Below are 22,617 nucleotides of genomic sequence, written 5' to 3' on the forward strand. Positions count from 1 at the left end.
TTTTTAGACAGTATAGACAGTATTTTCCTTCAAGAAATGCTCAGAGTTGTTTCTTAGCATTCTAGAGAAACCTAGCCTGAGATTCTTGTTAGGCTTCCAGTCTTCTTGGGAAGAAAGGAAGCAAGGAAAGAAGGAAGGAAGGAAGGAGAAAGGGAGGGAGAAAAATATATTGAGAGGAGTAGAGAGGGGAGCTTAAGCACCTTTACATAGGAATTTAAACATGTATTTCAGGGAGTGGCAGCTTCTCCAAGTGGTACCCAAGCTTTAGCTATTCTATAGCAGTTATTGCCACGTCAATTTCATGGCACCAATCTAAGGACAAGAATCTTGCCATTATGAAGACAAGTTTCAAAGCAAGAATTGTTATTTCCAGTATGAGTATTCAATATGGACATTAAGTTGCTCAGATATAGCAAGGAATTTGAGGATGAAGAGTCAACAAAACAATAGTCACTCACTCTTGGCCCGTGTTCAGTGTTTGCCTGATGGTCTCAGTCTCCCTCTGCACTGGAGCAAAGCAGCCCTAACTGCACAGAGACATACATCTTCCTTCATTTTTGAGTCCCTGTGTGTCTAACACAGGCCAAGCTGAATCAGAACTAAGGTGTCGCAAGTCTCATTAGCTTCACTCTGGCTTCCATTCCATCCCGTCATCAAGGGAACACTGTTGGTGTTCACCCAAACCTTGGTTGCTAGCGACAGTTCACAGATTTGACTGCAGAATGCCCCTGAGTCCAAGTCAAGATCACTGCACATCTGGGTGCCTGCCATGATTTCTCTGCTGTCCTGCCCATTCCCACCATGCTGTCTCATCCACCCTTGAGCAAACTTCTAGAATCAGTGCTGACCTTATACCCCTCTTCTGCCTAAAGCCCTTCCTAGCTCTTACCAAGCTTCCATATTACCCAGTTCACCAATTTGTCTAACTTTCATGCATTTCCTTCGCCTGTTTGTGAGATCTGTGTGGGGGACAAGAACCATTTCTCTTTTACTGCCTCCCTGGTCACCAGGTTGGCACACAGATGACAAACATTTGTTGAATGGAGCCATAAGAAGTGCAGAGTTGTCCTCATTTTCTTTTCGGTGACAACCACAGAACCACACAGAAGTTCCCACTGTCCTCAGCCTGATCTGGTCTCTACATTTTAGCTGAAACTCCCTGGAGGGCTAAACATTGTGGTTCTGGATTAGCGTCTTCTAGCAGAGTTTGCATTGCTATGATTGCTGTGGAATCAGAGAGCACACCCTTGTGCTCCCTGGTTCCCCATCGACCGGAAAGCAACAGGAAAATGACCTTTCCTCCCTCTAGGATCTTTGACCCATGCCTATGAATCCAATGGAAAGATTGCAATCCTCCAAGCTTTGGCATCTTCTGTCTCTGCTAAGTGTTAGGTCCAATCACCCACGGTAGCATCATGTAAATTTGAACATGTTCTTTGTCATGATGGGATAATCCATTGCTTTTAAAGAAAATATAGAGCAGAGGAAATTGAGCTGTCTGGCCTAGAGAGAACACTGGGCTGAACTAACCTGACCCCAGCTGGAGTTTGAAGAGATTGTAACAAGACCTTATCAGCAGGTAGAAGTTCTTGAGTCTGGTTTAGAACTGTGCAACCATGCCTGTATGTGATGGAAAATGTAAATGCCCAGAAATGATACCAAGATCCATGCCACCTAAGGGAACCCTAAGAAATTGGAATCCTAAGACCCAAGTGAGCAGTGTAAGCTAATACAATCAGAATGTTCTGGGTTCACATGATAGCCCTCATGACATTCATTTACTGGATGTCTGAGGATTTATATTTTATACATGGTGGTTTTATAACAGGTGAAGAATAAAACAGACTTCTGCAAAGAGAACTGGGTTTCAACTGGCGCATTCTCTGTCTTATGATTGTGAAGGTGTTTCTTCTGTCATTCCTAAAAATCCAGTCCATTTCTGGATGTTGTGAAATTGTTGAATACAGATGTAACTACATAAATAAACTCTATAGCATTTCTTTGTAGAGGTGACACTCTCATTATAGTTTACAGAAGATTTTCTCCTATTTAGACCTGTTTATTTATGGGACCCATAAATAAAGAAGATTCCTGGAAACTGTAGTACTTAATATTCAAAATATTCATAGTCTTTAAGTTAAATATGACGTTATTCACCAAAAAGAATGTTTTTTCTTTTGCATTTCTGAAAATTCTAATTTTTAATATCCTAGAGAAAATGGGATAATATTAAAAAAAAAATAGGGGAACTGATGTAAAGGGATAGAAATCACTTGTAAAATGAAAGGCTGATTCTCTCAAATCCTAAAGTAAGTTCTGGTGTCCTGTTACACTTGATGCTCACCTCACTAAAAACAGTGAGAAAATATTCATGAGAAGTTAATAGAGCACTACTACCCTGGGTTTTGGGGGAACTTTAAGGATGTGATGTAGGAAGCATTTCAGCTTTCTTACCCTTGGTACAATGGCAAAAATGGACGAAAGCTATATAGAATAAAATAAAGAAGAATTGGATATGTGACTGGGGATGATGCATATTTTACCAGATCTTTTAAACACTCTTGTTTGGGATTAAGTATCAAGCCTAAGATTCCTTGAGAGTGAACTAGATTGCAAATGCCTCTTCCCTTTCCAGTCTTTGAGGCAGGACTGAGTATCCCACTGAAGTGGAAGTTTCTGGTTTCTTTGAAGACTCAGTTGTGTCACATAGTGTTTTGTTGAAAGCTGTCTTGTGAGAGGTCATGTGATGTTTTTCTGGAGGGGTGGGCATGTGTTAATTTGCTGGGAGCAGACACGTGAGAGGGCCCTGTGATGGTAGGAAGGAGTATAAAAACAACCACAGACATTGAGACGAGGCTTTTTAGGAATTTCTACACCATGCAACACTTCACTGGTCTTTGCTGGACTTCGCTGGTCTTTGTTGTTGCTCTTTGCTTTGCAGAGAGAACTGTTTCCAGGGAACCTCTTGTGGTACTCTAGCTGATTCTGGCCGTTTCCATGGACTCGTGCTGATGCAGTGGAGCCTTGCAGTTTCTGCTGGATCATGCCACCTCTACAGGTTCCTGTGTTGTTTGGTGCTGGCTATGGGACTGGACTGCTGGTATCCTGACAACACTGAGTGCCACTGGCCCAAGGAACTACATCTAAACAGGTCCATGACTCCTTTTTCCTATTAACATTCTTTCTCCCCTTCCTCTGGTTAGTGGGTTAGAAGTGAGGTTGAAGTGTTTAAGAACCTCAAATAAAGTAGGTTTTGAAACATCTAAGGCTACATCCCATTGCAATTTATCATGGCAGAAGAGAGTGTGGCATCCGCGTGTACCTTCTGAAAGCAAATCATAGGAGTCCTAGAGAAGTTGGGCTGACTGGGGAGTCTGAGGCTATAGGAGTAAGGTTAGGGGAATGCCCGCACATGTGTTTCAGATCTGGCTAAACTCTGTAAGACCACATGAAGTTCTGCAGGCTGTTCACAAAGCCGTGAAGTTCCATATTCTATCTTCTTCCCTGGGCTCTTATCTTTACCCATTTTCACATCATCTCTGGTTGCAACTGTATGCAATGTTTGCCCAAATCAACTATATATATATATAAGATTCTCAGGGCATGCTCTAGACTACTGAATCAAAATTTCCTGGGCTGAAGCCCAATAATCTGAATTTTTACAAAGCTTTCCAAATGATTTTGATAGGCAGCCAGCTTTTGGGACTCACTCTTGTAGTGGAAAGAATTCGACTTGCACCTGGGCTCAACTACCAGCTACTTGAACATCTTTGAACAAAGTCAACTCCTGGGTCAGCAGGAGAGCAGGGGAAGTGATGCCCACAGAGCAGAATCTTTGGCACATAGAAAGGCCTTGCATATGTGATCCATCCCACTGTGGCTCCAATGGGCTGAGTTAGTTAACACTCTGCTGATGACCTAGAGGCCTCCCAGAGGGGTTTTTTTCCTTCCTAGAAAAGGGATTCAGCTTCCTCTTCCATGTTTAATTCCTTGTGGAACTTGGTTTCTCTCTTCATCAGTCACCAAGGAAAAGGCCATATGTAGATGACTCATGAGCCCATTGTGCCGTGTTCTAAAACCCTTCCAGTTTCACTACTGCAAGAAACACTCAACAGTTAATGCATATTGGGTTTTTTTTTTAAATATCTCTTTCCAAATTACTAGTACAATTTCCATTTCTGAGAAATTACATAGACATGTCAGGATCCAAGTCTTTTATCTTTGCATTTCCAACTGCTCTGTTTTCCTTCTTTTTTCCCACCAAATTCTCATATTTTGACATTTTTAAGACCAGCTCTTCCTTGATCTTTTTCTTCCTGTAATACAATGCATTAGAAAGAGCCCATTCTCCTTGGTGTGATTTCTCTCCAAACACAAAATACTCTGAAGTTCAAATTCTCTTCCTCCAAGTGAGTTAACATCAAGAAAGGCTTGTGGTTTCATCCATCACAAACAAGAGTGTTTTAAATGAACTCTGCTTCTCTTCTCACAAGAAATGCAGAAAGGTTGGGACAAAGTAAAATGAAATTATAAAGAAGAAAGATATGCATTAGAATAGTGGTGATAAAAAAATAAATTGTTTCAATGGGAGGCTTAAACTATTTAATATCTATAATGAATCAGGAAAAAGCACACTTCAATCTCTTGAAAAATTTGTTTTCTCTGATGCATGCTCACAGGTTATATCCAAAGTAACCCCTTCTCTTAAGATGAGAGTGGAAGGCACCCTGCCCAAAACACTCTGATCTACTTCATCCAAGAATGCTGCAGCTTTTGCTAGTGTGTCCAGTGATCTGAGCATATTAGCACAGTATTAGTTGCTGACAGTGTTTTCTATCAAACATATCCGTTGCCAAAATAATAGAAATACTATATTCACATTTTCAGTGCCCCCGTTTCCTTAAAAAATGCTGCAATGTGGTTTGAGTTGTGAATCCATTGAAGACATCTTTGATGAATCAACAGTCAAGACATATGTAAAAAGTGATTCAGGAAATTCTTCATGACTTATTGGTAGTGGGTAGAATTAAATATGTGGGTGTCCCTTCATGTTTCTTTTTGGCTTTTCTGTTGACCACTGTCAGTCCCTAAGTTCATCTGATGTTACAAGAAGGATAGCTACCTCTTCTGTCTGGGTATTATTGGCTAGTTGCAAAATAATTTTGGTTTTTTTTGGACAATTGGTCCATCTCAATATGATAGATTCATTCTCTGTCCAGCACTCCAAAATAGCATCACTTAAGTTAACAAGTTCCCTAACATTTAAGATATTAAGTTAACTAACAGCCTAATCTAAAAAAAAAAAAAAACAACCAAAATAAAGACAAAGCATAATGAAAGGTGGCAGAGAAGCCACCATCTGTCCATTTTTTCATTGATGCCACTGTGCACAAGGAGTAGGGAATGATCCCTGTGTCATAGCTAATGACACAGCTTAAGCTTGACTTACGTCTGTACCCTGATTGCTTATTTTCTTTAGAGAAAACCTTCTTATTTTATCAGACAAGAAGCCTGGAAAAAAATAATCTTTAAATGTCCACAATCACACGTTTCTCCTTTAAGCTGTTAGGTAAAGTGGATTCATGGCTAACATAACATCAATATAACTGGACACTGCATTGGCTCTTGTGACAGAAAAGTCAAGTTACCAATAGTTTGGCAACCTCTACAGAGAAAATAGAAGTGATAGTTGGCAGCTAGGAATCTGGAGGCAAAACCGAGCACCAAATAATATGCATGCATTCCCACAGTACTCTGAAGGCGGAAGAGAGAAAACACTTTTGTACAACTGCTATTTCTGTTACCAGAAACCTTAGCTGCAGGCAAGCTAGCATTCCGCTGTCCAGACAACGGCTTTGGGGCGTCGAGAATCGGCCTTAATGTTGTGGTCAGGGCAGTGACACCAGCCACCACTTCCTGACCTCTAGATTCCAGTGATGCCAGTGACCTTGAAGTGACTAAGCCCAGCCATGGATTCCTGTCTAATGCTTCGCCACATCTTCAAATAATTTTGCAAGTACCTAATACCTCGTAGTAAAGCCCTTTCATCTGGAGACATCCCAGAGTGAAAAGAATTTGTTTCTGGCACTGAAATCTGACTATTTCTAAGTTTGACATATAAACTGAGTTTTAATACAGGTTCTGTATTATAGGAAATTTGCCTTCACATCAATTTTGTGACATAGGTGTGGTCATGCCCATTTACTTGTCAGTTGAAGGAACCAAGATTCCATGAGATGATGGTTCTGTACTTATAAGTTAAACAACTTATACATCATAAAACTCAGGATCAGTGTAAATGTAATTATAGAGTTTTGTGTCTTACTACTTCACTCAACTGCAATGATGTAAGATTGAATGCAAGTAGACCATTCGGCATTTTTTTTCCCACCATGCTATGTGATAAGCTCTATGAGGTGAGGATCCATATCTTATGCATGTTTGCAGATTGCTCAGTGCTAGTTAACTTTTATTGTCTATTTGACATAACCTAGAGTCACCTGGGAGGAAGAAGCCTCGAGTGAGGAATCGCTCAAATCAAATTAGCCTGTGCCCTTGTTTATCAGAGATGGTTTCAATCAGTGATTAGTGTGTGGCCCAGCCCACTGTGGGCAGCACCATCCCTTGGCAAGTGGGACTGGCTGTATAAGAAACCCAGCTGAGATGGTCAGGAAGGCAGCATTCTTCCATGGTTTCTACTCCTGGCTCCCCTCGGTGATGGACTATGACCTAGAAGCAGAAGTCAAATAATCCCTTTTCTCCCCAGTTTGCTTTTGGTCATAGCGTCTTGTCACAGCAACAGAAATCAAACTGGGACAACCTCCCAGTCCCAGAGCACAGCTCAGTATTTACCACCTAGACCTTGATCGTAACTACTTCATGAATATGGGCAATGGTGTGACGAGGAAAGTGACAACAAAAGACGAACAAGTCATATGAATGCCCCACTTGTGGGGGGGGGGGGGCGGTGTGCTGTTTACTGTAGTTGCAGAGTGGATTTTATTAACATGCTTCTTACTTCACGGGTCTTTAATTGGAGGGCCAAAGGTTTAAGTGTCTTTCTCTATCTCTTCCCTTCTTATTTTCGGAAGCAGCAGCTATTTTTTTGAACCAGAGCTCGCTGACTGGCTAAACAGGTTAGCCAGTGAACCTCAGGGATCCAAGTGGCATTGCTTCTAGCAATGTGGTGGGCCACAGAGTCCCAGCATGCCTTTCACATGGGTGCTGCGAACCTGAACTCACCTCCTCAGACTTGTGCAGCAAGTGCTTCTTACCGACTGAGGTATCTCTCCAACCCAAACCTTAGTTTTCATTTGTTTGGTTTGTTTTTGATTTTGAGGTAGGACCATATCTCTTATTGACCTGGAACCCACCAATTAGTCTAGACTGGCTAGCCCACAGGCCCGAGGGACCCACCTATATCTACTTCTATAGTACTGGAATACCACCATTCTTGGCTTTTTAAATGTGTGTTTGGGAATCGGATTTATTTTTTTTATGCTTCAGTGCAAGCACTTTAGCCACTGAGCTATAGAAACCATCCTTCTTTGTGCAGAAGCTAAGATGATGAACCTTTTTATAAGTTTTTCAAAACATTCCTAAACGTTCATTCACTTGGCACACCGGTATTGCTTTTGGAAGGCTCTCTGGAAGATCTCAGGCTGTAAAGAAATACAAGAAAGAGTCCATGGCCCTCAAGGAGCTATAACCCTTGAATGGGACAAACAGCAAAGAAGCAAGTGCTGTACAGCAGTGAGGTACTGGGTGCTGGAAATAGATAACAAATCCAAGAGACTAATGAAAATGGAGGCGTCTTTAACATATATCTGCAGAAAATGATGCTGACAGAAAGAAAAGAAAAAAATGGCTGGAGCATTGATTTGAAATAAGACAATGATTTTTAAGACCCCTGATCTCAATAAGTTCCTATCCTTCTCACAGACCGGAATTATCCTCCTCCCCAAACTCTCCATCCTATTGGTTTAGGACACAGACCCTTGTCTCTCTTATAGTTTTGCACACGTATTCTCCTGAATACTCAACTATCCAGGTCTCTCCTGGCTTTGAGGAGTATCATTTTATCATAGTAATGAATACTTGAGAAACTAAGTTACAAAGAGATAAGAGTCACTGCTTAGATGCGTACCCGGTGACTGGTTATATCCATTGCTTTGTTTTTAGCAGTATGTCATGATACGAGTGTGTGGCAGAGGATGGCTGAGAAGCAGAGAAAGAGAAAGGGGAGTTTCCTTGTGGGCATACCCCCCAAAGACTTGAAACCTCCTGCCTCATCCTCCAGGGTGCCGGGATTGCAATTGCAGGTGTTAAGTCACACACCAAGCTGAACAAGGGAATGTCTGAGCCTTTCTTACACTTCAAAGAGGGTCTGTTTGTTTTGTTTTTTCCTCCATGATTTCTACATCTGATCTCCTCTACACTGTGGGTGTTTGGGATTATAAAGCATTTTGTTTCCCTCATGGCACAAACTTGATCCATGAAATACTTGGTTGAATCAAATCACCTTACAGAGATGTCCCAGTTATTCTCAGTATAGCAAACTAGGTACTCAGTGAAAGCCTTTTCTAACGGAATGTCTTCTGTGTTTGGAGCAGTGTGTTGCCCTACAGAGCAGAAACAAAAACACTGTGTGGCATAGTCATAGGCTGGGTCTCTTTGGTTATATTAATGTACATTTTAAGATCCTACTGTCTTGAGATAAATTTATGGTGTATAACAAGCTCTTTATTTTATAAGATTAATTTATTTTAATTTTATGTGTATGTGTGAATGGTTGAACTCATGCATGCCTGGTGCCTGGCCACACTGCTTCAGAGAGCCTAACTCCATGTTTGGAGATCTATTACTGATCAGTTGAAATGACACAATGGTGGGGCTGGGATACTGAGCTGGGATAAGACTGGGCATGGGTCATGGTAGCTCCCATTCAGAGTAGACTACATTCTATTTAGAAGTAGAGGAAGGCTCTACGTCCAGAGTCCTATAATCGCATCATTATTACAAATGTAAAACATCATGGCCAAATTGACCCTCTGATACCTAAGAAGAGCTTCCCTGTTAGCCACCCCTCTCCATGTTACTGCCAAGAAGTCAGTGGGAGGAAAGATGGCCCCACTGGATGGGTAGTAGTTCCTCCTCCCTGTGCAATCCACATGAACACTCCCTGCATTCAATGTCTGAAGTACAGCCAGGGTTCTTTTTCTATCTTTAGTGATGTTTTCAAGTGCACAATTGATTTAGTGGCTAATAGCTCAGAATTTCCTTCCTGAGAAGGAAAGTAAGCCTTTAGACTACTTGTCTAAGTAGTTACTGCTGCTTTCCTTCTGTCTTTTAGTAAAGTCCCCCCAAATGTACAATAAACTGGACAGCGTTCTCCATATTACTGTACGAAGAGACTTCAGAAACAATGTTTATCAACCCATATTCCCTCCTGTCCTCCCACTTCTCTGTACAATCTCACCCGCCTGCCAGCATCCAAGTAATGGGGTTCACAATTAACCATTCCACACCACACTTACCTCCTGTCTCCACCCACTTACCTTTCTCCTGGGAGGAAAATTCATTGATTAATCCACCCCACCCCTGTCCTAACCCCACTTTTCCTGCCTTCCTGGTCCCTGTGTGCTCCAGGTGCCTTAGTGACCCCTGGGTATCTTAGAGCAGATGCCTGGAGAAACCTGTTCCCCAGATCCTAAGCCAGTGCTTGCTGAGCCCAGTGGCACATGCCAGTGAAGCCTTGTGGTTCTGCAAGCTTTCAGAGAGGAGCAGAGGAGAAACCCTGTTTTTGTTGCTTGGCAGGCTTACTGAAGGGTTAGGATTCTTGTTCCAGGATGGTCAGGAGGTATTGGGTGGCTGGTCTTGCTACCACTTGTGTGGCAGTCATGGTGAGAGCATAGATGACCCCAGTTTTCCAAGCTCATATCACCTCCAGACAGTTGCACAACTCTGTATCTGGAGAAACTTACCTAGCAGTCTACTAGAACCTCAGTTCCCTGGGAGACATACTTCAAGCTCAGAATCAAACCTTTCATGAATCTTAGGCATTCTGGAATGTTCTATATCCATGGCAAATATATTTTGAATAGTCATTCCTTGAAGACTCAGCCTACTGCCTCATGTGGTAGGAGTTAAGAGTAGCTTCAGTGGCAATACACAACAAAAAATATTGAACAACTCTCTGTGCCCTTCCCCCACCCCAGCAGCAAGAGCAGACAAAAGTCTCTTCTAGAATGGCCCTATTGTATCCTTCTTTGGGGCTTGGGCTTCGAGAGCCCTCATGCTGTGTAATTACATCCAGGGGCCTTCAGTGGGTTGGTACCCACAGTCAGAGTTCAATCAGGGCAGTGCTCCAGTGCCTGTACCATATGCTTTACTTCTGCCTAGTGTGCCAAACATGTTCTTCTTTTGTTTCCCAAATGTCTCTGGGGTGACTACAACCACCTTCCCAATTTCAAAGATCCTTGCCTGTAGCACTATGGAAAGACTGATGCTATAATGGGTGGTAATGACTCTTCTGAGCCAAGGAAAATCAATGGCTCTTCTGTAGATATGGCCCAGGCCCCACCTGGAAAAGCACATCCCTTTCAAGTCCATTAGTCTAATTTAAATCCCCTCTAAGCTTCCTTTTCCTTCTGTGGAAATCACTTTTCCTCCCAGCCGTTATGGCTTCTCCCTTCCATCCAACTTGCCCCATCCCAAAACAAATTTTTCTCCCCCATGGAATGTTGTAGCACATCCTTCCACCATGGCCAAGAGAAATGGGCTACGTTCATATCCACACATATAACAATCTCTACCTTATTTGCTACATTTCCAGACCAGTGCTTATCGTAATCTGCTCTTACTATGGAGCCTCCCCTCTGTTGATAGTATTGAAAAATTTCAAGTATATTCAAGCAAAGAGGTAGAAATAAAAAAAAAAAATTCCTCATGCATGTATGACCCAGCTTCAATGGCTATCAATACAGTGAATCCAGTTCACCAAAACCCATCTACACAAATTCCAACAGACATCTCTTCTAAGACACAAGAGCTCTTTAAAGATTGCTATAAAACTTGGTAACGACTAAATTGCACTATGGAGTCAGCTACTACTCACATTTCCCCAATTGTCTGATAATACTATTTATTTATTTATTTATTTACTTGAGAAATGGTTTCTCTGCATGTAGCCCTGGCTGTCCTGATCTTGCTTTGTAGACCAGACTACCTTCGAATTTATAGCAATCTGCTGCCTCTGCCTCCCTGAGTGCTGGGACTAAAGGCATGCACCATTACACCCAGCTAGGTATTTTTTTTTTAAACTTGAATCAGGAAGCAAAGAAAAACCTACACACCTTTCATTTGGTTCATATTTCTCTTAAGTCCTTTAAAATTTATAGCTTTTCAAACACATGTCTGGGAGGGGGCTTTTTCTTGCCCTGAAAATCCATCCATTCTGGATTTTTCTGGTTATTCCCATCAAGGGTTGAATGCTCCCAGTTCTGATGTATGTGAAATGGGGATCATATCTTCCCCGTTGACATCATAGCATTAGTACTAAAGTTAGATAGGTCTGCATGTCACTTTGCTCTATGAGGCAAAGAAGTTGATTTTTTATACTGTTATTTAAAAAAAAAAAAAAAAAACTTCACAAGCCAATGCTCGCACATACATTTATTAAGAAGCAGTCGAGTGAGATGTGTCAGCCCCTCCCCTTGAGTACAGACTTCTTTATTGGTGTGTAACAAGGCCCAAGGGCTAGGTACACTACATAATCAAAATCAAATGCTAGCTTTTTACAGACTTGGCCCAAACAGCACAAACCCAAAACTGCAAGAAATCTGAGTATTTCATATCCGTCATTTTATTATACTTGACATATACATTTTAATTATAATGCTTCTTGCAGATCCACATCAAAAACTTGCCTCCCCTAAAGGAGTTTTTATTCTAATTTAGCAGAAAGCAGAGGCATTGGTGTGGAGGCGACTGGAAGAACAGCTGCTTTTCATCCATAAATATCTATGTAAGATGCATGCTGACACTCCTAGGGCTCTAGCGACATGCACATAAGCATTGTATGGTTTCCACCTACTGTCTTCTCTTTATTCTGGCTCCTTCTCCTCTTCCGAAAAGTGGGGGACAGATTTCTTTGCCACAACATTATCCAGCCTTTTTCCTTGTAGATATGGATTGACACTCTGAAAAACACAGAGACCTCTAATATGAGTGAATGAGACTTGCTTTCTGACTGTTGGGCTAACAGGAAAATAGCAGAGCATTTACCACCCACCAACTAAATCATGGCTCTAGCAAGTTGGTTAACACCTCATTGCTCCAAGGTACAGTATATAGTCTCACTGGCAGATATTATTAATAGTGTCATTCATATAATCATAGTGTTTCTGATCATGCACCTCTTCTATGCAACGGTCCTGTTAAACAGAGTTCATTAATGGCTCTAGAAATCAATTCCAACCTTCCCCCAAATCAAACTCAATGATGAAATAAAACGCAAAGCCATCCAGAAGTGCCCTTTGTTTATCTTTTTGTTTTTTTAATTTAGGCCTCTATATTCTGGAATCTCTTTCATCTGATGCTGCTCTGAATGGGTCAAAGAGTTCCCATTGCTTCTCTGATATCATCTTTTTCTTTCTTTTTTTTTAGGTTTGGATTTGAACTAGTAACCGGAGCTTTGCAGCACAATCTTCAGTGAGCAGGAAAAAAATGCCAAACGTTTGGAAAGTATTTGTTTATTGAAGTGGCCTTCCAGCAATGGAACATGTAAGAAGTAGGCTGAGGTTACAAGTGAGGAACAATCCCATTGTAATGCTAACTGCCATGAGTGAAGACACAGTTCTCAGACAGTTCTTGTGTGGGCCTGGCCTGCATGGCTGTCTTGGAAGGGGAGCAGTAATGTGTCAAAAAACAAGAAATGGAACCCAAGCATGACCCTTATCAGTGTTCTACACATTCTGGTGTATAAAACATAAATCAGGAAGGACCCAGCCACTCTGCACAGATGATTCAGAAACAAGGTGAAGACTAACTACAAAGTCAATGGTATCTTTATATGCTTGAGAAGAGGCATGTCACAAAAAGATGATCATCCTTAAAGTGTTCAAAATAGTGCTCTTTCTGATGGAAATTGTCAACTATTGTGCTCTGACTCGCCCTAAAGATAATAAGAACCTCTGAGTAGGCAAGCTTAGTGTGCTTGGGAAAGTATACTCAATACCATAAACACTTTCCTGTTTTGCAACAGTATTACTTTGTAAAAAACTAACATGTTAAAAGAGAATATTAAAATGTGCCAACTGTGGGGCTAAGTAGACAATGAACTGTTTAAGAGCATTAGTGTATTTTAAATGGTAACAAGGTACTGCTTTGGAGTTAAAATTTTGTCAAAATCACTTAAATGTACATTGATCTTTTATTTGTGAAGCACCCAGGCATTCAAATGGTCCCAGAAAAATAAACAGGGGCTTTGGTTGTAAGTTTAGGAATCAGTTTTCTTGCTAAGAAACTTCCATGATGCAAGATGAGCCATCAAAGGTTGGCAAAAGAGGGAAGAAGGAGACATGGAAGCTACACCTCAACCACTTTTGGATTGATGCTCAATTATTGAATCAAATGCTTTGTTTTTAAGTGTGTTATGAAGAACTCATGGAGCTTATACATGTATGGTCACTCATGAGTAGGTTACATAGAGATCACTAGTGACATCTGCCAACTGAGGGGCAGCTTGGGATGGATCCTCGCTTGCTGCCCTCTTCAAACCCTCCACAGATGGTGAGCATCACCAGAGTAAGCCTGAGTTCTTCAAATAAGTGAGCTACCATTTCTTCATATAGATTCCTGCTCTGGAGAGGGTAGATAAGGTCTTTGATCAAGATGAGAAGAGCAGCTGAGGTGTGGTGACGTGGGAGGAAACTTTTGTTTGCCTATCAGTCTAGAGGGGTCCAGGGCTAAAGATAGGAGAGTGGGCTCTGTAGACAGATGTCTGACAATAGAAGGAACTTGATACCCCAGGGTCACAGTGACTATTATTTCCCTAAATTCTAAGCCTTGTCTGTGTGGAAGAAGTTGAGGCCAAAGTAAAAATCCTTTGTAACATATACCCTAGCCAGATTTTGAGTTTTGGTAATCACTAGTTTTATGGAAATGTGACCTAAAGTCAACCCAAGTTCCCCTGAACCAGGGCAGAAGGCGTGGGGGGCCCAGCGAACAGAGACAAAGCTGCATGCTAAGTTATTCATTTGGGGTCAGTCATTGGTCTTATTTGGAAATGTCCTTGCTGTACCATGGGGAGATATCCAAGCTATCTTCCTGGCAAATTATGTGTATTCTGAGCTCCTAGAATAGAATTTCTTGATGTTCTCTCAAGAACACATTACACCCTTCCTGCTACCATCTGCCACTGGAAGCTGTAATCACCAAGAGAAACCCTAACTACCCCATTCATTCTCCCAAAGAAAGTCTGCCTCAAGAAGTAACAGCCTGTGGGTCCTCTGTGTTTGTCAGGCAGCCCAGGGGCCTTATGATAAATACCAAGGCCAGAAACCCCACACTTCTTAAAGCATTTTCATATTGAACCTCGCCAAGCTCTTCAGATTGGCCACAATTGGCACTGACTAGATTCCCAGTATCCCCCAAGATCCCAGGTGATTGCTATTCCAAACAAATGCTCAGTGGCCTTTGGCTATACAGCCTGGCTGTATACTTTAACTAAAATAGTTACTATGGTAGTTCTTTACTGTGTAATAGCAGGGTTTTCACCCCTCCTGTCTGGTGAGATAAAAGAGCCAGTGTTCAGATCCTTCTGTCCAGTAAGGTACAATAGATTAGCAGGATGGGCGTTGACTACGATTAAGCCTTGGGGCTATAATATGCAATAGAAATCTAATGTGACCTTGACATTCAGATTTATACCAGGCAACACCATATGACGAATAGACAATCCTCCAAGGAGAGCTAGCTAAACCTGGACTCTGAGATAGGTGGGCTGCATGTTACATCAGCCTGACTAGGTCAATAAAAAAGATATGTAGAAGAAATTTAAAAATACAAATTCACACTTGCCACTTTCTGTCTTACGATTTACACAATGTATGCAGATGTGTGGGTCATTTCCTCCACTGGCTTACAGAGTGTTTGAGGGAAGTCATGCCCTTGGCTTCCCCACACAGTTCTACCCTGCATGGATAGGAGGTTGTTCTAACTATTGAGTCTACCCTTAATGGTTGCAGGCTGGAAGAGAAAAAAACGAGTGTTTCATGAAAATCATTGAGTACTAAAGCTTAGGAAAGAAACCAAGGGCATATATGCTGGGTGTAGCCTTGCTATACAGGACCTCTGTTCTAGTCTCTGGGATTGCATTAGAAAAGATTCTGCTACTTTCCCAAAACCAAATGTTCCAGTTGCCCCTCTCAGAGACACCAAACATCCCCGCAGCGCCCAGGTCCCCACGTGACTTACCCTCCGCTTCCGCCTCTGTCCCCCCTTCATCTTCTCATAAAGGAGCTTCTTGTTCTAGAGTGGAGAGAAAAGAAAACACAAATGTAGAAGTATGGATTGAATTTGGTAACTGTCTATTTTAAAGCAACGCTTGGTGTGTCCCCTGGATGTTTGCATACACATATTTTGGAAACAAAGCTAGATGAAAGGAATGTCGTGTCAGAATGATAGACCACAAGAGAAAAGCTGGTGACTGCCTTGCTTTTCACAGAGTCTTCTGCACTGCCTCGAGGCACACAGTGTCACCAACAATCTCATAAACAGGGAAAGATGGCATGCTAAAAGACCAGGGCATGAGAAGTCTATCTCCTCACTTTGAACAGCCTTTGTTTAAAATAAATAACTTTATCTTGGTATCTAATTCCCTTTTTATGAACTATGCACATGACTGTTCTCTGGAACAGTGTCTAACCATTAACAACTATCCTCTGTGTAAATAAACCAGACATTGGCTTCCGCAGCCATCCTCCCATGGCCCAGGTTAGTGCTCCCTTCAAGCCATTCACAGAACCATTTGGTCTATAACATTTTTAATAGAGTGAACCTTTTAAAAACTGCCAAAAGCTTCTTGGCAGAAAGGAAAGTTATGTTGTGTGTGTGTTGGGTGGGGGGTGCTGTTCTGTTAGCACTGTTTGTATAAGTGTTTCCACATACTGCTGTGTCTCAAAACACACGGTGGATTTAAATGAGCTCTGGACTATCAGACACATGCTCAACACATTTCCCTCCAGTTGAGATTATAAAAGACAGAACACTTAACCTGAATGTGGAACCAGAGAAAGGGATTTGGATGTTTTGTTTGTGCTGGTTTTATTTATTTGATTTTCAAATCATAAGGAAAATAATGTATAAAAGGGCCGATTCATCTTGCTGTAACTACAATACCCCAACACCGACTTCTAGAAAAAGGAGCTGGCAGAGATCTGATGAGAAGCAAGTTTATACGGCATTTGTATCCTCTGAGCTGTCACGGTATTAACAAATATTTAAATGGTAGATTTGAAAGTAAAAATGACAAATGCCAAGAAGGAGTTTTATTGTTTTCTTATTCATTAAAGCCTGCCACCTGCAATTTACACTGAAGAGCTTTGCCCAGCCTCAAATATCCAGGAGTGCCGTGTGCCAGGAGAAGCACTTTCATCGCCAGAAGCACAGGCACTGGGCAAAGCCCCTATCTCTGGCTCACTCGGGGGATGAATCAAGTAAATATCAGGAGGGAAAAAAGGCAGGCCTGCTGACCGGTCCCCTTGAGGAATAAGGATATTGTAGCTTGTCTCAACCTCAGTGTCTGAAAGTAAACAACTCTAATGCACATAGAATGTTCTGGGTGCTCATGCCAGAGTTGGGAAGGGGGTTGGGGTAAAAGGGTGAGGATAGTGGCTGCTGAGACACATCACTTTCTCCAGCTGTCTGAACTTGAGGAAGGACAGAGGGGCCTGCAAGCTGGTGCCGTGGGGCCCACTGCCCATCAGTCCTGGCACAGTTCCAGCATGTCCCAAATGAGATGAAGGCAACAACATGTCAGTCTCCTTTAGACGGTCTTGGGGGAAATTATATCCAGAAGTATACAAGGTCTGTTAGTTTTCCTTTCAAAGATGGTCCCTGTGTTCCTGGAGAGCTGAGCCCAAAGCCAGCATGTTCATGGTCCCCAGGCACTCCATGGTGAGTGTGGCTGGGCATTCTCCTGCAGCTCTGTGTCAGTGTCCATTTGATGGCAGGAGTTGGCAGGTATGATGTGAATGAAAAAGTACACTAAATGAATGAAAGTAAATCAGCCACCTCCTCTGACATGCATTTGCTAGTTCCTTAGGGAGGAGTGGCCTAAGTTCCAGGAGAGCAGCTGGTTTAGGTCCATTAAAGGGCTTTCCAATATGCTATTAAGGTTTTGGACATCTCAGTTCAATTCCTAAAGGACTCGGGGGCGGGGGAAGGTAGACATCTTCTTGGAGAACTGTCTGATCCTAGGTCTAGGCTACAGAAAGTACAAGAACTAATGGTGCTAAATATCTGATTGGGCCAGATAGTTAAGGATGTGTTCAAACACGTGCTAGAGTTGGTCCAAAGGAAGGAAAAGCCAGCTTGAAGAAATTCCTCCTGGACAAATGCAGGACATTTTGAACATCAAAATTAGTAACAATGAATCTATAGCAATGCCAAATAAATAAGCATGTTTATGAACAAGAAAGCAAGTAGTGAAAGCTCTTTGTGGGAATAGGATGCAAATTAGCAAATGGAATAAGTGCAAGAGAGTGAGAAACTCACCATTCTGCAACTACCATGGTTAGTTATAGCTGATTCTAGCAAATGCTACCATTGGATGCAAAGCATATTTGCTAATGGCTTCATGGAGATAAGAATATCATAGTCTCAAAGTCGTTTCTCACACGCAAACTATGAATGTCAAATGCCAAATGATAATTTATGCCAGAGAAACATGGATAGCACTTTACAAAAGGGAATGAAATTGTCACCAACAGGGGACAAACTGACACCGTGTACTCCCTTGATCCAAAGTGCTAGGGGGGTACATAGATAAGACTATGAAGAAGCTTAAAGAGTTGATCTCATGGAAACCGAGAGACAAACAGTGACTACCAGAGCTGGGGATGGCGAAGAACGTAGAGAGGGCATGATAGCAATCCAGGAGTGCACGCAGGTGATGAAGGGATGACTGCAAGTGCTATAACCACTACTGTATGTTTCAAAACAGTGAAGAGTACTCTGAACCTTTTCAATGTAGAGAAAAGAACAGAGGAGCTGGAGAGATGCCTCATCAGTTACTAGTCCTGGCTGCTCTTCCGGAAGACCCAGGCTCCATTTTCACTACCCACATGTCAGCTTACAACTCCAAGTCTGTGGGACTCTGCTGAGTAAGGTTAAAGTCTGACATCTCCGGATAGCAGGTTGTGCTTGGTCTGTGATGGTGAACTCCCTTTTCTCAGTGGGGTTATCACTCCACCTGATCTGCTAACACCATATCTTGTAAGGAGTGTCATATAGGCCTCAGAGAAGACCACAGATCTTTTCTTGATAAGAAAACTGGCTTATCAAACCCCACCCTACGTTAAGGAGATTATAGTCTCCAGCAAATGACCTTTAAGCATACCTAGAAGTTATTCCCACACTTATAGGATAATTACTGTGTTTTCCTTCTAGTGATAGGACCCTGAGCTCCTGCTTGTAAATGAGGTACTGTACCACTGGATGTAGATTAACTATCCTGTCACTCCTGGCCCCAGTCAGTCACATGTTCACCCTCAAACCCCTCCCCACTACCCAAGGTTTATAAATAAATGTTGGCTGGCATACTGGTGCTCTCTCTCAGGTGCTCCCACCATTACTCCACCATGACCACCTGAGACTCCATTTATTATGGGGGAGACCTGTTGCTGGATGCCCGGTGGTCAGGCAGTGATGGCCTGCTCCATCACTGCTGCTAGCTTGGTGCTGATCTCTGGTGAAGCACTAGCCCAGGCCTGCATCTCACTAGCCCTGCCTCCTGTCAGCTGCCTTCAAATATCCACCTGCTTCCTCTGCTGACCGTACCACAGTTCCCGAGTCTCCACTGCTTTCTAATACCACAAATCTCATTCTAAAAGAGATAAACTGTAATACTCCATGGAAAACTCACTTTCTACCTCCCTAGTAAGGCCTGGAACCTGGCCTAGGGTCTGTGCCTCAGGCCTTACCCTGAGTGCTCTAAGCTGCCCCTGAGCAAGAAATGGAACCTCGGGTCTTTGATCTTGAGGTCCATCTGTTCTTGTCTGGAAGCAAGCAGCACCCTGGAGCAACCCCCTGCCCCCCATGACATACACTGAAGGATATAAGTTGAGTTCCATGGAACCCACTGCTCTCTTCTGGCTTCTGTGCATACTGCACATACATGAAGCACAGACATACATAGGAACATAGCACTCATACACATGAAATAACAAAACAATTTTAAGGAAATGAACACAGTCTGCGCTTAAGAATATGCTAACCACACAGATCTATTCCTTGTGCATTGAGTACTTTTATTGACATGACACACTCTACTCTATAAATATGTTCTATTTATTATGTATCAAGTAAAAGAAGAAATAAAACACATAGCTTGAGTCTAATGACACGGAAACCTAATATAAGCCAGAACTGGAGAGTGTTCCAATTTTCAAACATGGCATGGTCCTGCAGGATAAACAAGGGCTGGAGAAGTACTACACTCCTGCCTCCCATGGCTTAGCTAAAGCTCTGGTCAAATATTAATGAAAGCTGTACAAAGAACTGGGAAAGAGAAAACATTTGTTTTTTGACACAATGATGAACACTCAGCAGGAAGTATGCGAGGGTAAGGGTTGACGTCAGCCTTTGGCCATAGGCCTTGGAGATTTTAAGTGAATGGGGAGAGGCTTATATTAGCCTTTGGTCATAGACCCTCAGGACTGTTGTTAGATCCATACACTGTGGGGAAGGCAGCCAGTCTTTGGATAGGACTCCAGAGGCCACATTATGAGGGATGAGTCATTACTGAGTTTGTAACGATGGGGTTCAACTCCCAGCTCTGTCCATCATAAGCGCTGTGTTGCTGAGCAGGCTACCCAGATACCTGCCTTGCATTTTCTCCTCTATAGGATGAGAATGATGAGGATGGGCAGCCTGGATGAGATGATCAAGGCAAATTATTAGCACAGTGTCTGGAGTGCAGCAGGAGCTCCATAAATATTAGGATTTCCCATCATATATACCCACCACAAGGCCCAGAAGTCATATGGTGTATATTTAATACATGTGTCTTAGTGCAGTGATGAAGAAAGAGCATTTCAGGAAACAAGACAGACGGTGATATTTGTAACATGGGAATCATCACTAAAGATGCAACTCGGCTCTGGATAACATAAAAAACAGGGAAGCAGAGCCACCACGGACGGAAGCAGGGGACCTGTGTGCAGTTTATCTGAAAGATGACTGTTTTGCAAGTTGAAAGGGTAGTAGAACTGCAGACATGCTTGAGACTATCCTATATAAACACCCAGGCTGCTTTGTGGATCCACACCCCCCCCCCTTAAAAAAGCAATAGACACTCAGTTCACACTTCCCTGCGAAGATCAAGCAAACAGGGCTTTATTGCTAGGTGGTAATGAGAAAATAAACAAGGAAACTGAAGTTTAAACAAACACATCATTAGAGCTGATAAGAGACATAAATGTCATTCCTTTGCCATTGATCTGTGATAGCACTTTTTATCCTTGGTCTTAAATTCTAGTCTTCAGCTCTGATGTGGACATGGAATCTGGGTGAGAAGCACAAGGCGGTGTTCCAAGAAGAGGGAGGGGGGAGGAGTAACAGGGGATGTGAGTGGGATTTGGAGAAAGAGAGAGATTCTGAAGAAGAGGGTGTAGTGGTGCAAGCCTTTGATCCCAGCGCTCCTGAGGCAGAGGCAGGTGGAGCTCTGTGAGTTGAGATCGAGGCTAGCCTGGTGTACAGAGTGAGTTCCAGGACAGCCAGGGCCATGTAGGAAGACCCTGCCTCCAAACAAACAAACAAACAAACAAAATGCTGCAAAGAGAAATTACCCTCTCTTGCACCCCCTCACAACAGTAGGTGGGCTCTGCCCCTCACGCAGACATTTCCCCAATTGCCTTTCTTCTCCAGCTTCCCACTTAGCTGGGCCCTTTCCCTAAGACGTCAACATCGGATCCCCTTAGTGTTTCAGCTTCTTCCGTGGTTCCGTAATACGCAGCCCCCTGGCCTCACATCTTCCTCTGCCATTAGTTTTCATCTTTTCTAGCAATGGGACCCCACCCAGACGGTACTGAAAGAATGGGCAGTATATCAGCGCAAAGATTATAAGCTCACGGAAAGCCCAGAACCACTTCCTGATGAATACTGGAAACGGAGCACCTAGCGTCCTATCTGAAACAAAGCGAGCTCAGAACCTATTTGGCCCCTTCTGAACCTGGTCTGTATTGCTGCTTGGCAATGTCTTACCAATCTATTATTATGGGTCCTTTCCCAGCACTCCTCTTAACTATCTGCTATTTTCTTTCTTTTCCTTATTCCTTTGAGACAGCACATAAATGCACAACGCATCTCATCTTTTCTCTTTTTAAAATTCCTCATAGAAAGAGCATATAGACATCTCTCTGTCCCTCCCTTCTTCCCTTCCTGTCTGCCTCTGCTTGCTCTCTTGCACCCTCCCTCCCTCTCTCCTTCCCTCCCATTATATAACCATTCTTTTAGTTTGCTCCCTTTGAAATAACACAGCTTCTTATCTCCGTGACTATATTTAGAATCACGAGAGTAGAATTACTTTATTATTTTCCCCATTTTCTTTCTGTTTTTAGTCTTCCTCTATTTTATCTCTTACTAGCACACTGGGATACATTTTATAGGAGATTTTCATAATATTCAAAAAATTTCTGTTTATGTTTATACTGTGCCAGTAGGAGAAGGCTTGAAAATAGTCTTACAAAACAATTCTAAAGAGCGCTGGGGGAGGGGGAGAGGAGAGGAAGAGGGAGGGGAATAATACAAATTGGAGATGAAAGGTTAACTCGAGTTGCTTTCCTGCTTTACTTTGGAAATGTATTATTTGGAAACAAAGGCAGAGGGAACTCAGCTGACTCAATGTAATGTGAAGAAAGATGTTAGAAAAAAAAAATCAAAATGATAATAATGAGGATAAACGCCTTTGTCCAAAACAGTGCACAAGGTGTCAGCGTGTACTGTAAGGCAATTAGCACGACTGCAGTTAGCATTGACCTGAGACAGGGCTGCTGAGGTCAGAGGCCTGGAGTGTATTTGGAGGGTACACTCCTCACGAACTCACTCCTCAGACACATGGGCCACCTATTTTCACATGTGAATTAACACTGTTCAGCATTCCCTCCTTTTTCTCGTGTGGCTTCAGCATTGAATCACACAGGCCCAACCACAGGCACCTAGACATAGTCCCATTCAATGTTAATCTTGGCTCATTGTTCTAGCCTCTCGGGATCTTCTTGAATCCCAACTCTGTCATCCAAAATTCTCCCTTCCAACTTTGTGTCATCCACTGGGAATCTGAGAAGTACGTGACCTGAGTTCTTATTACAAACATTGCTACAAATGTGGAGTGGG

At 42.5% G+C, this 22,617-nt stretch overlaps 1 protein-coding gene across 3 annotated transcripts in view; it reads right to left on the bottom strand.

The window, feature by feature from the left end:
• Positions 1-11,657: 11,657 nt before the first annotated feature.
• The window catches only part of LOC127188007 (neuroendocrine protein 7B2), a 66,751-nt gene continuing 55,791 nt past the window's right edge, over positions 11,658-22,617 (bottom strand). For all 3 annotated transcript variants that reach the window (XM_051144342.1, XM_051144340.1, XM_051144339.1), the window contains 2 exons: positions 15,478-15,531; positions 11,658-12,200 (listed from right to left, as the gene is read on the bottom strand). In XM_051144342.1, coding sequence (XP_051000299.1) covers positions 12,105-12,200; positions 15,478-15,531 — 150 coding nt within the window. In that variant the 3' untranslated portion in view covers positions 11,658-12,104. The remainder of the gene's footprint in view (positions 12,201-15,477; positions 15,532-22,617) is intronic.

Source organism: Acomys russatus, chromosome 4, assembly GCF_903995435.1.
Source record: "Acomys russatus chromosome 4, mAcoRus1.1, whole genome shotgun sequence".
Classification (NCBI taxonomy): domain Eukaryota; kingdom Metazoa; phylum Chordata; class Mammalia; order Rodentia; family Muridae; genus Acomys; species Acomys russatus.